The sequence below is a fragment of the Diorhabda carinulata genome, chromosome 3 (assembly GCF_026250575.1).
Source record: "Diorhabda carinulata isolate Delta chromosome 3, icDioCari1.1, whole genome shotgun sequence".
In the NCBI taxonomy this organism is placed as follows: Eukaryota; Metazoa; Arthropoda; class Insecta; order Coleoptera; family Chrysomelidae; genus Diorhabda; species Diorhabda carinulata.
Window position 1 is genome coordinate 21821485 of NC_079462.1, and position 15853 is coordinate 21837337.

Sequence of the window (15853 nt, forward strand, 5' to 3'; positions counted from 1 at the left end):
CTAGCTTTCCATTAAATAAGTATCAGAAATCATTATGATAGAAAAGAACGAACTCTGTAGCTATATTATAACCTGAGATATACATCTTGAAGAAAAATTGCCAAAAACCTACAAAAATCCATAACTCCACATTGAATGTCCGCGCCTAGCTCCTCTCCAACTCAACCGATTCAAGTGTTCAAAAACTCAAAAGAAAGAAGGTGTTTCAGCGAGTGTTCTCAAACCAAAACGAAGTTGCATCTTGCATAGAACCTGAGATATTGAGGATAGAACATGTGTATGTGAAAAACTCCCATAAGTAATGTACAGGGGGAAATCGCATTTGAGTATAACTTGAGAATGGTGAAAATTAGATGAAATCCGATGGTTGATGGCTGATCTGTACATCAATACCTTTCATTGAAAAAAAAAATTAAGCAAATCGGTTGGGTAGAACGCCTGAACGGACTCGGAATGGAAATCATCAATTGTTTTAATATATAAGATAATAAATGTCCTATCCACACATGCGTTGGCTACTAATAACAAAACATACTGTAACTAGATGATTCGCAGTTTCTTCTCCTTTCTCACAGAATACACTCGTCAATTGCAACTAGACACAGTTTCATTAGGTAATATAAGTCCTGTAAAAAAGCCAGTGAGAAAATCTAACATATTTTGGATACGATCTAGATATTTCTCGAAACTCATAGCATTAAATTTTAGCACTTTTATACATAGCACTTTTTTCTTTACCACAGAAATGTGCCGGTAGAATAAAACGCTTCTAACCTCCTTTAGTAATATTATTGATTCCCGAATAAGCGGAAACCAAACGGAAAGACCTTATTATTCTTACCTACGTCACTTTGTTTGAACCAATGTCGAAGCATTTTTTCATCGCTCCTTCAGGTGTAGAAAATCGTTGACCTCGCAATTTATTTCTGATCTGCGGGAATAAGAAGTAATTTGGTACCAAACAAGTACTGTATGGTGAATAAACCATCAGTTCGATGTTTTTACTGCTTAAAAACGTTTTTGTCAGAACTGATGTGTAAGAGTTCGCATTGTCATGGTGGAGAATGATTCGTCTTCTGCGATTGGCACTTCTGGCAAACAAATGCTGGTGTACCATCTAGAATTGACCGTTCTACGTTACTCTAATGGAACGGTAGCGATATGTCCAGCTAGGCTTTGACTTTGAAGTGCATCCATTATTCTTCGCGTGTCCCAATCTTATAGATGTCTTTGAAGCATTGCGAATTTATTCAGCATTTCTTTGCAACAATTGACAAGACCTTTTTTGAGCCATTGTCGAATTATGAGGTATCTATCATTTTGACAGCCACATGTTTATACAATATTGAATGTATACGAGTGGAACTAATGCCCAGTAGGCCTCAATCTCACGGTATGTCACATGACAATCTTGCAATATCAATTCACGCACAACATCGATATTTTCTAGCACAACAGCCGATTTTGGACGACCTTCACGAAATTCATTCTGTAGTGAAGTGCGACCACGATTGAATTCGAAAAAGCAGCGAGATAACAAACTTTATGATAGCATTTTCAGATTTTACATATCCACATCAGTGTTGCCATATCTCAGAACTTGAGCAGCACTCGTATCAGAATCATTAGTAAGCACACATCAGTGGCAAGTATTGAACATCTGGTGCCAGCTCGGAATACATCAGTGCCAGCTTCTTTCGCGGCTTTTGAATCGCCTGTATAGTATACCATTTGATTGTATTCTTTTGAAATCTTAAATGCATTAAAAGCTTTTTTTCGATACTTATTTTCTAGATCATATAGTCAGAATCGCTAATGAAATTTACTTATTTAGAGAGAACCACAATCTCTGCTTTCTAATACTATCATTCCTTCTACAATTAATCATTACATGCTCATACAATGCACAAAAATCGAAATTTATAGATAGCTGCTTTTTTGAATTGTTCTTAGTAACAGAGGTCAAGTGTCAGATTTAAAATTACATCTAGTATCTGCAGTTTGAGTTTAGCAGGAAAGTTTCTATACAACCTGTGGTATATTGAAATTAAAGGAAAACGATTCATATTATCTTCCCAAATAAATTCTGTATAACTTTTGAACAGAGTATTATTGCACAATGAGTATAAATGAAGAGGTATTTAGAGAGAACCAATAAAAACAATATAATAAACAGTTGATCGATATATGCAAAACGTATTATCTCATTTCAAACCTCAAACTTTCATGATCATTACTGTATTCATTGTAATGGGATTCCATATACGTTGTAATTGGTTGAACAGTCGACTGAACGGATAATAAAAGCTCGACATTTTAAAACTTTCATGTCACGTTCAGTTTTGATAATTACATCAGTATACAATCATGTGCTTTAGGTTTTGCGTTACCTCTCAATCCGTTACATCGTTATCCCAAGTTTTCATTGTCTTCTTACAGTAGATGCAGATGCTTTTTCCATAGAAGATTTGAAAAATCAATCGAAAATAAATAAATGATGTACGTTTTTAATAAATAGATATGACTAAGTGAAGTTTTATTCCAGAAGATGAAGATTCTATCTAAACATCAAGTCTGCGCTTTTGGATCTAAATTCATATCAATATACATCTGAAGAATTCGTAGTTGAAAAATATTATCATGTTGCCACTATCATGGGGAGAAATAAGTAGAAATTTCCCCATTAATTTACGTCCTTTGATATATCTTGATAATAGAATATGGAAATAAGTTTTGAAGCACAGATGAATATAAAAATCAAAAATTCTTATAAAATTGTTTTGATCAACTTTGAACAACGACTTATTTGCAATAGAAACCAAGATATTTTCTATAATATACTCTATTTAATGGTTCAGATACTTGAGATGATAAAATATATATAGCAATTGCGGATTTTTCAAATTATCTTTTTAAAGTGAAATAGTATCTAGAAAATCTAACAAGCTATGTCAAGAATATATTTCTTATGACCAATTTATTTGAAACCTATATTATTCTTAGTTACCTTTAGGTGTAGCATTTTACTACGTGAGGTGAAAAAATCATAGGCTAACACCTAGGCTACAAGTATTAACTCCATATGTATGATTTTCTGTTAGTCTTAAGCTTCTAAATTTGACAGCTGACGTAATATTAGTTTTTGAGTTAGAGCATGTTAAACAAATGGATAAAAACCATTGTTTTTTGACAAAAAATACTACTAAAGCCAAGGAACGACTTAATAAACATTATTCGGACTTTTTCTCAGGAAAAACAACAGTTGTGAAGTGGTTTGCTAAGGACAAATGAGCTCCGAGAACGATGCAAGCAGTGGACGCCACAAAGAGGATGTCACTGAAGGAAACATCTATAAAGTCCACAAAATAATTTCGAATAACAAATAATGTGAAGCTGAATGAGATAGCTAAGACCCTAAATATATCAAATGAACGTGTTGCATACATAAGGAATGAATATTTGGGTTTGTGAAAACTCTGTTCAAAATGGATGAATCGTGAACTCATAATCGATCCAAACATCGATCAAAACAACATCAAATTTATGATTTTGAGCAGTGTTTCTAACTCATCACTCGAAGCAAACCCAATTTTTGCATCGATATAAGAAACGGACTCACACCTAAGTCCAATTGACAGTAAGTCGAGTGGACTGCATGTGATGAATCGACGGGAAGACGCCATAAACAGCAGTTATTACGTAGTATTTTGGAGCGTTTGAAAGCCAAAATCGTGAAAAACAGTCCTATTTGAGGAAAAAGAAAGTGCAACGTGTCACAAATCAATGAAAACGTTGGCAAAATTGTGTGAATTCGTCTTTGAATTTATTTCGCAATATTCTTCAGATTTGGCTTTCGGTGAATTTTTTCCATTTCCAGAGTTCAAGAGGATGCTCGCTGAATAGAATAAACCCGATTAAGAGGTTGTCACTGAAATTGAAGTCTATTTTAATGCTAAAGGCAAATCGTACTATGAAAATTGTATTTAAAATTTCTATTATCGCTATAATCTTTTTATCTCCCACTTGTTTGAATATACTAAAACAATATAAAATATTGAAAAATAATATCACTCAGCTCAATTTTGGAATTATTCTTTATTCAAAACTTATAGTCCAATATCTTCCCATATTCTTCTCTATCTTGATCTATTGATCTTTCTATCTATATTATGGTCACCTTATTTTTTTGTGGATACTGGCTCCAGATATATTATTTGTTATTATATTCTCATGTATTCCATGTATATATCCTATCCAGCTATCCAGTTTCTATTTCGGACTATTTCATTAGGGTCAGGATTTGCTGTACTATGTGTACTAACTGTACAATCAGGTTATCGTCTTCGGAGATTTAAGGTAATTTTATAGTCAATGTCAATTTAAATGATATTTTCACTTCTGTTTTAAAGCCACTTACAAGATCAAAAAGAAATTAGTTTATTATTGACCTTCCATTCCATAAAAAGAGTTTAATGAAATATAATTCCCGATTCCCTTCACCTACAACATCTACCAGAGGCAATAATTTAAGATAAATTATTTTTTCCTCCCGTTTTCTCGTAGATTAGGCCCTATTCATTTTTAAATGCGGCTATTAAATAACGAGCTGCGCGCCCAGAGGGCGTCCTAAACGGGTGGGATAAAAAACGAGTAGTGCGTTGGGTATCTAGATATTTCAGTTCTCGAACACTCGCCGTACTCTTCATATTTGGCACCGTGCGACTTTTTTTTGTTTCCGAAGATAAAATCTGCTTTGAAAGGAACCCGATTTGAGTCAATGGAAGCGGTAAGGCAAAAAACGGCTGAGCTCCTAAAGGCGCTCACCAAAGAAGACTTCCAGCACTGCTTCGATCAATGGAAAAAACGTATGGAAAGGTGTATGGCAAGGGGAGGGAAGTATATTGAAGGACAGCATTCGAATGTTGAATAATTTTTATAATAAACCCTTTTTCGTAACTAGTCTCGTTATTTAATAGCCAAACCAAAGCACAGATTCCAGAAGAACTAACGAGCGGATATCAATTTACTAAAATTTACTACAATAAGGCTTTGGTTGGCTATAAAACAGAAGTAACTACTGCACAACAATAATTAATAATCGAAATTTAATAAATAGTTGATAAAAAACGTAACAGACTGATTTGTAATAGATAGAATATTCATTTTCTTATTATCGTTGTTCATTGATTAAAAAAATTCCTTAAATATTGTCAATTATATAATTATATAACAAAGAATCCTGACTACAATGAATTTTAATACCTAATGTATGAAAAAATACAAGGAAACTAAATAATATATCATCATTATAAAATCCTAACATTTCTTTGATGATAAACGACATCAAAGTCAAATCTTCCACGCTTTCAAGTGACAATTATTTTCTCTTTAAAGCATTAACGATACAGCTGTTTCAGAAGATTTAATTTTAGTGTAGGTAAGCGTCCCCGGAATAAAAGGATGTTCGTTTTGATTTCTGTCATCCTATAATTATGGAGAAGCTCTTTATCAAAAAAGATTGCTCACCAGTTTAAAATACTCAAGTGTTAACGATTCAGTAGGTTTACTTTGAACGTGTTGATGAAAGAGAATGACATGCCTTTTAGTTTGGAATTCAAAGAAAATGGTTTTTATATATTTCGATAGTTATAACTTCTACCTCAAATATAATTTTATATTTCTGAAATAATGGCATAACGCATTCATAAACTTACCAACAAAAAGTACTATTGCAGGAAAATCATATAATTTTGTTAAATACCGTTCAGTTAGTATATTGACAGGTCTGGGCTTCCAAGGAAAATACTGCAAAGAAAAATAACACTATTATTCTATCATAATCATAGCAAAACTTGTCATATTAATTGAAGGAAAGTGAGTTGAGTGAGCTTCTTTAAATTGAGGTCAATTACCTCGATTTAAAGCAGTAAACAGGAATTAACTAAGGAATATGTTAAAGCTAAGCTGTTAACTGCATATGTAATGGCTTTTACCAACTTATAAATATTGAAACATCTTGTTTCCAAGGTTAATATGAGTAATTTATTCATAGAGATTGTGCTAAGATGATACATAATAATTTAGTCTTTATTATATATATAATATATAATATAATTATTCTTCGCATTAATATTACATACTTCTTAAGAAACATTGTCGGATAAATTTCAAAACATTCAGCTACGAAAAAAATTAAAGATCAAGTTAAGTGGATTCTTATTTGTGAATATCAATGAAAAAATTTAGTTACTTTGGTAGTAACGAAGCAAAAGTTGTAAAAATCAATGTGAAGGCAAAGTCTATTGAGTTTCCACGTTTTCATTGTCCGGTGAAAGCATGAGACGAAACATTCTTAGAATAATTAAAACACAATTAAAATAAATTCATGTAAGAAACTGAAGACGGTTGAAGTAGCAATTTCGTGACCTCCAATACACTGCAAAGTCTTAACAGTAGAAACGGAGAAAATATTTTCGTGAATTTCATATTCCAGCATGCTAGAAATTAGTTACGTATGCTAAAAAACATTTAGAACAACATTGAATATAAGAACTTTGATTTATGATTGGATTATGCTCTAGCAGTTCATGAGTATCTGTAGCGATGAACAATTTTTGTTATGCTCGTATTTTTCTCTTTCGCTGAAAGTGATAGCTATCCAAAACTCCTCTATGTTATTGTTAGCATTTTTAACAAGAAACAAATCCCTGTTCAGACTCGTTACGTACTACGAAATTAAATGAATAATTTTAAGAAGAGTCGAAAAATAAGATGAAATTTGAATCAATCTTTTTTCAGACAGTATCTGTCTAGCAATGCAGATGCTCTTTCGTCGCCTTCTCAATTCCAGGTATGGTGTCAAAATGTTTCCTTTCCAGCATAGAAAGACTTTTTGTAGCCGAATACTCGCGAATAAAAAGCAATGATTATACTCTACACGTTGATATGATGAAATGAAGAGGTATGCTCATTTTCAGGTATCTTTTTTCAGTTATTTGATAGTCACATCTTACACAGCTTTAGTTTGAATATGAAGCTCTAAACGAATAACAATAACAAACAAAATATCCCGTTTTTTCGATAAACTCGTTTAATTCACATAATGTTTTATTTACACTCCAATCTTCAAATAATAGAGTCAGTGTGTGTACAAACGAGTTTTAAATTAATTATTTGTTGATTTTATAACGACAACATTTATCTCATTTGTCAGATTATGTAATCATATTACGGATATGAAGAGGAATTATAAATAGATCTCAAAACGTACAATTCAATGCAATATGAATATCCTTGAAGTCGTAGTTGAAAATTATACTATTGAATTATTTCTATAGAACTGTACACAAAAATATTAGTCGTTTACCTGAAATATTAAATGAAAAATATTTACTATCAATCCTTGATATTTTAAGATACCGATGTACGAGGATGATCACAGAAGTGTCTGGCCGGATCTAGAGATGGTGGTAGTTGCTTGAAAAATACCACTGTATTAGAAATAACAGAATTTATACAGCATATGTTTCCAGTTTGAAGACGCCACGTTGTTTAGTATTTGTTTGGTACCCATTAATAGTAAAAGTTTTCAGTGAATTAGTAAACATTGAACATTGAAACTGGTCATCGTTATGTCATACATACTGAATTGTACGTCAGAATGTGCTGTACATCGCATATTAACGAAAATTTGAACGTGAGATAGCTGTGTGCAAGATGAGTACGGCGTTTGCTCACACTGAAACAAAAATAGCGTCGTGAAGATATTTCCATCGAGTGTGCCACAGAAAGAAAGCCGAATTTTAGCGTCGTTTCATAACCATAGATGAAACGTGGGTTCGTCACTTCACACCCGAAACAATCAAAACAATGGTCTCAAAAGGGAGAACCAGCTCCAAAGAAGGCAAAGACCATTCCATCTGCAAGCAAGGTCAAGGCGTCGGTTTTTTGTGATTCATGTGGTTTCATTTTCATTGACTATCTTGAGAGAAAAAAACGACCGAATTTGGCAAAGAAGAAAGTGTTGCTTCATCAAGACAATGCACCAGCTCACACATCCTATATTACAATGGAAATAATTGATTAATTAAAGTTTGAACTGCTATCTAATGGACCCTGTTCGTCAGATTTAATCCCTCGGATTATTTTCTCTTCCCAGATTGGACAAATTGCTAGGTGGTCAAAGATTTTCCAATAATGATGAAGAGTTGATGTCGGCAGTTGAATTCTATTTTGAAGAGGTTGACGATTCTTATTAAGGGTATCGAACTTTTGAATATCGCTGGGAGAATTATATGGAGCTGAGATATAAATTTATTTTTTTCCAAAATTTTTGTGTTTTCTTTGTTCGGTCAGGTACTTCTGTGACCATCGTGTGACCTCGTATCAAACAAGATAACCGAGTCAGGTTATATATTTTTTGATACATCAGAAAAACTGACAGTTATGTATTCATAGTAAATGAGAAAGAAATCAGTTGTAAAAATTTGTTGAAAAAACGTCTTCCTCCACATTTTTCTGTATTTGTGTTTCAACATTTTTCATCAGAAGTTTCGAAAATATATTAAATTTTCTCTACAAATCTTAATTACCTGTGCTGAAGGATCTTCCGCCACTTCTGTTCTAGCATCCATGGTGATTATATGACCATTACTGTCTAATAGTAACAACGTTGGAATTCCTCTGATTCCATATAGTTGTGCTAATTCCGCTCGCACTGCTGTTTGCTGAAACGGTACTGAAATCCATGGCATTGTTTCGACATATGCTCGATAAGACTCGGCACTCCTAAAATAAAATAATTATCGCATGAAAAAATCATTTTATAATTCATAGCATTCCAACATTCAAAAAAGTTGAATCTAGAACAATCTCTTGGAATTTTTTTTATTAAACGAATATATAAATGACCCGAATTTGAATAGCTGTAAGATATATAGAGAAAAAACCAAACTCTAAAAAGATAGTTTAACGCCAACAATAATAAATATACTTATATACTTATAGCTAATGTAAGCTATAAGTCTCATTTTAATCAGACTCCACAATCTTGACATTGCCTATGACATGTTTTCTGGTTGGGCTTCTCGTCACATAGTTTTCTAAATCTAAGCTCACACAGTGCTTTACAGTGTTACCCTACGTGTGCGGCTGTTTTTTTCACTTCTCGACTGAGATGTACATAAGCTACTTTCCTCCAACTTTATTATCTTCAGCTATTTACTAAGTTTACAATGCCCTGCTAATATCCCTCAACCTTACGGTTGTTGCTCATTAAGTCTAGTGCGAGCTTAGGCGAATAATATTTGATAAAGTGCAATGCCTGCCTTTGGCGTTGGGTTTACGTCTATCTGTCCATAATTTAAGAAATCTTATTCAAATGCCTCAAATCAGGTCTGGATCTATTATAACTTTGGCGTATCATTCTTCGTCGTGTGTTAAATAATCGATATCTTCTGCATCTTTGGAGCTTACCTGCTCAATATAGTAACTCCAAAGTGCTTATTACTTTTGAAAAGAGAAGTGATCTTCCCTGAGGCTATTTTCAAGTTCTTGTTTCTTCTCTTTTGTTATAATTCGTATCGTTAGTTATCAATAATCGTTGGCTCCGTATAAGTCTGAAGACTCTAGTTTTAGTTCTCTTAATTAACGCTAGGTTGGGTAAAAGCTAAACAGCTGCAACTGGAACTCTTCTAATAAATATACTTGTGATTCCTGTATCTAGGCGACTGAACCTTATATTGAAGTTTAACCTATAACCTAAAAGTATAATACGAAGTGTGAACATGTCCTACAGCAAATACCTGGAAGAAATAACCAGTACCAAAAAATGAATAAAAAAGATCACTGTCGGTAATTTATATAAAAATTGAATGAAATACAAAACGGCCATAGTTTATTTCAGAAAGGTATAGAGTAATAAAACCTCATTAGGTATGCAAAGGGACCACAGAGTGACCCAATGAATATTTAAGCCACTTTCATAACTTGGCATTGATTTCATTGTAAAATTCGTTCTTTTTATCAAGTGCAGGTAGTACCACCCGGGTTGGGGACAATTTATGGGTTTAGCCTATTGTTATCCATTTACAAACACTGATAATAGTGTGCCAAAGGCGTGCTGGTACCTGTTAAATGCAAACTTAACTGTATAATCAGCTACCTAAGTAATCCCTACACCGTATTTCGATATTGTCACTTCAGGCCAGAAAACATACTTTTCCTAATTCTCTTACGCAATTACTTGAAATTTTAATATTACGAACTATTTAAAGACCTACACCTAAGGCCGACACCAAAATTAAGCCGTTATGGACGTAATTCCCTATTTTATTACTCTGTACCTTTCTGAAATAGACTATAACTCTCATGAAAGCCAGAATAGGAAAGTAATTTAGCACTAACAGCAATCTATACGGAATGTAATTTAGAAAACATTTGTTAATTAAAACAAGGCATTTGAATTTCTTAGAATCTAAATAATCACTAACTGTCCAATACATTGATTATATGTGCATTGTAAAAGGTTTTCCGGTAGGGACTTGACAATTTTGAATTTAGCTTGTGAACGCACCTTTTCACTTAATATCGAACTGTCACTGTTAGTTTATTCAGTAGACATAACCTTTTCATCATGGTGGAGTACACGAACGAACAACGTCTGCAAATCTTAAAAATTTACTACAGATATTTGGAGTCGGTGGCCGCTACTTTAAGAGCGTTAACTCGACACGATTTTCAGTCGTAATTCTCGATCTAGTAGACAGGCAGTAACAAGTTTAGTGAAAAAGTTTGAGTCTACATATTGTTACCGTGCCAATGAGACTACGGGTTGGTGTCGAAAATATCAAATAATATGGATACAAGCTACTCAAAAAGAGAGTATAAAAGTTTGAGAAAGATAAGCTTTGACTAAAGAAAGATTAAATGGAGTAACCCTTAGGTTGAGACTCACAATATACTGCTTAATAACTTGATGGTATAATTATGAGAATCGATTTCAGAGTGGCATGTTATTTTTTTCAAATGGTTGTATGTTGTAGATAAACTAATTATTGCCATGTTACTATTGAAATACAGTTAAAAAAAAATTAATACTACTAATCGTTCGCATTTTATGGTGCAAGAAATATATTTAGTTTCATTGTATTTTCTTTATTTCACTGTCTACGAAAAAGAAAATGATTTCCTCTCAATTTTCCTTAGAAAAGCCCTGAAAAGCATTTTCTAGCGTCAGAACAACAAAATGTTTCGAGCTGTTTGAAAATTCAATTTCACAAATAGCTTTTTTATATCCTTATAAATTACTCAATTTCCAAATAAATCATCTTTTATATAGCGATATCGAACGATGTATACTACATTACTTAGAGAGTGACTCTAATTTCTTGCTACGTTCAGCAGCCCCAGATATGTTACAGGGTATAAACAATAGATGAAGGTTCAAAAATTGAATGCAACGTAACTTTTTTTGATTTGATACCAAGCCACTTGAAAATACTTAACAACTAGCATCTATATGGATGTCTATGATTTATTATGATAATATATTTTATTATCTTTAATATTATGAAAGTTCTTCCCAAATTTCACCATAAAATATCGATATTTTGATCGATAGAAAACCGATTGATTAATAACCACCTTGGGCAAATTGAAAGTTACTGCCACAAAAGTCAATTTTTTGAATCTTCATTTGAATAGCAAAACTACACTATCAACAATTAAAATTACAATGTACAATATTAATTAGGGATCGATCTTATATACAAAAAAAATTTATGCAATTATATTCTAAAAATATGTAATTCGGCAAGATCATCATTTGATAAAGTATTTGTGGAATTGCGGATCAGTAACTTATGTTTGATATGTTGGCTCAAAGTTATCACCGAACTGTAACTCGCGGCTGGACACTTTAAACAAATATAAAATTGTTGTGCTTTTTAGAAATTATAACCCCGGATCAGATAGATCACCTATAAGCTGATTAAGGATCTTAATCCAGAACAAGATTAACATCAGTTTCCATTTAAAACTTAACTCAGAAAAATGTTTTATTTCCAAAACCTCATTATCGTGAATAATCTCCTGATGGGAACCATTAGGACCTAGGAACCATATATTAAGTTATAAAATTTGTCCCTTTACTTCTGCTCCATTAAGATATCGTTTATAATTACCTAATTTTTGTCTTATATTAATGTGACAGGGAAGAATCATAAATGTACCTATTTAACTTTTATTATGTTGTATTTGTTAAGATTTATTGTAAACTGATTATCCCCTGACAGGAACCAACGTCTTACTTAAGTGATTCCATATGTTCCTTGGACACTTGAAGTTCCATTAACTCATCAATTTACTCGCCCTTATTTTTGTATTGATGTGACTCTAACGACCATAAATATTATTAATTATACTTTTTGTATGCAATAGGATTAGTATTTAAGAAAGCATATAGATTCATAGTGTGTTCTTAATAGTCTTGACATCCAACGATTACAGTAGTCAGATTATTGAAAACACTTTATTTATTTGTATTTTATGTTAATAAATAGTTTTTACAAATTTGTGAATTAATTGACTCGTGCGTGAATTCATAACATCATAATTTTTCTATGTTTATAGACTTGAGTCCAGTTGTGTGATTTTATGTGTTTCAATAATTATTATTCGGTAGCTATTAGAGATTCAACAACAACAAAGTTTTATACCAATAAATTGTTTTCATGTAGAAAATCCAAAAGAAGAACAAAACTTGGACTCTGCTCATAAGAATGAAACAAATATAAGCAATTAATTATTATTAAGGTTAAAAAAGCAATTACCAACAACCCGCCAGATGTAAGTTCTATCCACAATATACTAGAGTAGAAAGATTTCAGTTATCGAACGACATTGAATGGTAAAAGAAAGCTGCGTAGTTTGGAATAATAATAAGACAATAAAACTTATCGTATACCAAAGAAATCTAATCAAAAATGAGTAAAACTATAAACAATAATGACAAGTAGAGGGGAATAATGAGCTCTCTGAAGAGTCAAACCATTTTTATAGCAATAAGACACAAGAAAGCATCTCGTTCAAAGTTAATAAAAATATGGCACGTTATGAGACTTCGACACGTCGCTAGATAAATGCAAACTAGATTATATTCTTCTGTAATCAGACCGACGTCTTGTGAGATATGGGTAATCAAACAAATAGAAAACAGGAGGAATAGTGGAAAAGAAAAATATAATAATAATACACGGTGGAATCAGATTAGAAAAAAAATAGAGTTGAAAAGCCAATCAATATGTATTATAGTGAGTAGGATATAATATGTTTGCTGAGAGCTAAAAATCTAGGATTATTGGAATACGGGAAACGTTTAGACTAAGAAAGAATACCGAAGATGCTGAAGAACATTTAATCTAGTTTATTGTTTTTACGTCTTGGTTCTTTTTAAATGTATTTATATATAATGAATATTGTCGACTATAGAATTCCTCAATTTATCCAACAGATGCTAAATTTATATGCGTAACTATTGGGAAAGTAAAAAATACCTGCAGAAAAGACTTTTCAATGGTTAGAAGGTAGATCGTGAAGTCAAAAATACGATGAAACTTGTTCACGAAATGTCAGGAGATGATTCAAGCAGAATTTTTTTTTAATAGTATAAGGCAGATGATACAGTGATACAATAAATCGGCACAAATGTCACTATTGGAGTCGGAATAATCCTCTTCTTCTTCCTTACATAGATTATATATTAATAAGCTACTTCCTGTTCATTGCCAGCAGAACTTTCCTAAAATAAGAAGTTGATCATTCCCGCCAACGTTTAGGCGGTCTTTCATGTAATCTTCTTCCTTTTGGGTTGTTCATTTTGGCGTTTTTATCGTTGCATTCCAGAATTTTCATCTCTGTCTCACCCATCTTTCTAGTTCCTGTATTCCATTTTACTGTTAATTTTTCATTACGTATTCTGTCGTGTAGAGTTATCCCTTGTATACTTCTTAGTACTTTCATTTCGACGGTTCTCTTCGTCTCTTGTGTTCTACTCATATCTGGTGTTGTTTCTACTGCGTATGTAATGATAGGTCTTACGGTCGTTTTATATATCCTCAATTTACTTTCCGTATTCACTCGTTATTTACCCACCCAGATATTTAAGATAAATCACTTGTTCGATAATTTTTGAGTCGATTTCCAACTTACATCGTATCGTTTCTTTGGTCCCCTCGGTGCAAGTTGTTTTGCCTCAGTATCAAAGGAATGTAGTAGCCTTTGGAGATTATCTTTAGTATCGGTAATAAGGACAGCATCGTCAGCATAGCAGACGACGAAGAATGGATATTCCGTTTTGAATCCCGCTGCTTTGGGCAAACGTTCTAATATTTTATTCATTATCAAATTAAATATAAACGGGATGAGTGAATCTCCTTATCCAGCGTGCAGTTGAAATTTAACGAATATTTTGTATAGACCGCCAGGTTGTTGTTTGATGAGGGTGAGACAAGGCTTGACCCTCGAGGTAGCGGAATATAACAGGCGAATGAAGCGTACTTACGTATGTACGTAAGAACTAAATTGTTGTTTAAGTCAAATGCTTCTAGTCAACAGCTAGACGTGGTTCTTGGTGCTGTACGCTTTCTTAGTATGTCACGTTCCGTTGCCTCACTCTCATCAACATCAACTTGGTGGGCTATACGCAATCTTCACTAAATTCCAGATGTAAGAAGATCATTTGACCTAGTGCCAATTGCAATAGCTGGCTTTTCCTCTGAGCTTTATTATATTATTAGGGAAGAGACAGAGAAGAAGCTTAGGATTTGAAGGACTGTATTTGAATCGAGATAGAGCTAATATTCAATGATATTTTTCAACTCCAATATTTGGCTATTTTATCATATCATCATATCACAATTAATGCAAAAAGTTTTATTCTTAAGAGAATTCTTTGATGAGATATGAATATGGATTTACACCCTGAAGAGTAATGTTCATGTTTCGTTATTTTAATAAGTCCATTGTTTTTAATCAACTTTTGACACAAAACATACCAGGACATTGAATGAAAATATCTTTTTTCTACGATCACTTATGAAAATCATTGATTGCACACTTATTTTTACCTAAGAAAGTAGCTTATTTCACACATGTACTGAAAATAACAGAATATAAATGTGTTGAAATGTTTCTTTTTTTTAACGTTATATATGGTCTCGAAGAATAGAGGGAATACGCGAATACATTATGAAACTGGCTGGGTGCCGAAAGGCAAAAGGCCAAATTTAAGAAGACTGAAGAAGTAGACAATATGATTTTTTGAGATTATATTAGTGTTTACAAAAAAAATTGAAAGTTTGTTGTAATTTGTGTTCAAATGCATACTAGTGTCTGCAAGATAATTTAAATGTTAAAATTAAGTGGTATTACTATTACTGGGTAATGTATAAAATAGTTGAATGAAAGTTTATTCTCCATAGTGGAGGAGAGCATTCTTCATGACTGTCTTCTATTTCACTAACAGGTAAGTTAAAAGTTTAAAAAAATTATTTCATAATTATTCCTTTCGTTTTTGTCATTTCTACTAATACAAAATAAAAAGTATTTTGTAGGATTTTTTAACTTTTAAGCATATATGTTTATATACTTTTCAACACAAGTGTGGTATTGTTTAATTGACTTGATATTTTCACGTGGTCGTAGGAAAAATAGTGTACACAACTCGTTGGAAAGTGTACTTTGCACTCGTTACTTTTCTCAAGTAACTAGTGCGAAATGTATCACTTTCCAAACTCGTTATGTAATATACTATTTTTTCATACAGTACTCTTAAATTCTCCCAATCACAATCAAA

At 32.6% G+C, this 15853-nt stretch overlaps 1 protein-coding gene across 1 annotated transcript in view; it reads right to left on the reverse strand.

The window, feature by feature from the left end:
- LOC130891624 (nucleoredoxin-like) overlaps positions 1–15853 on the reverse strand; it is a 75140-nt gene that overhangs the window by 8497 nt on the left and 50790 nt on the right. The window contains exons 7-8 of the mRNA XM_057796465.1: positions 8592–8787; positions 5715–5805 (exon numbers count right to left, since the gene is read on the reverse strand). Coding sequence (XP_057652448.1) covers positions 5715–5805; positions 8592–8787 — 287 coding nt within the window. The remainder of the gene's footprint in view (positions 1–5714; positions 5806–8591; positions 8788–15853) is intronic.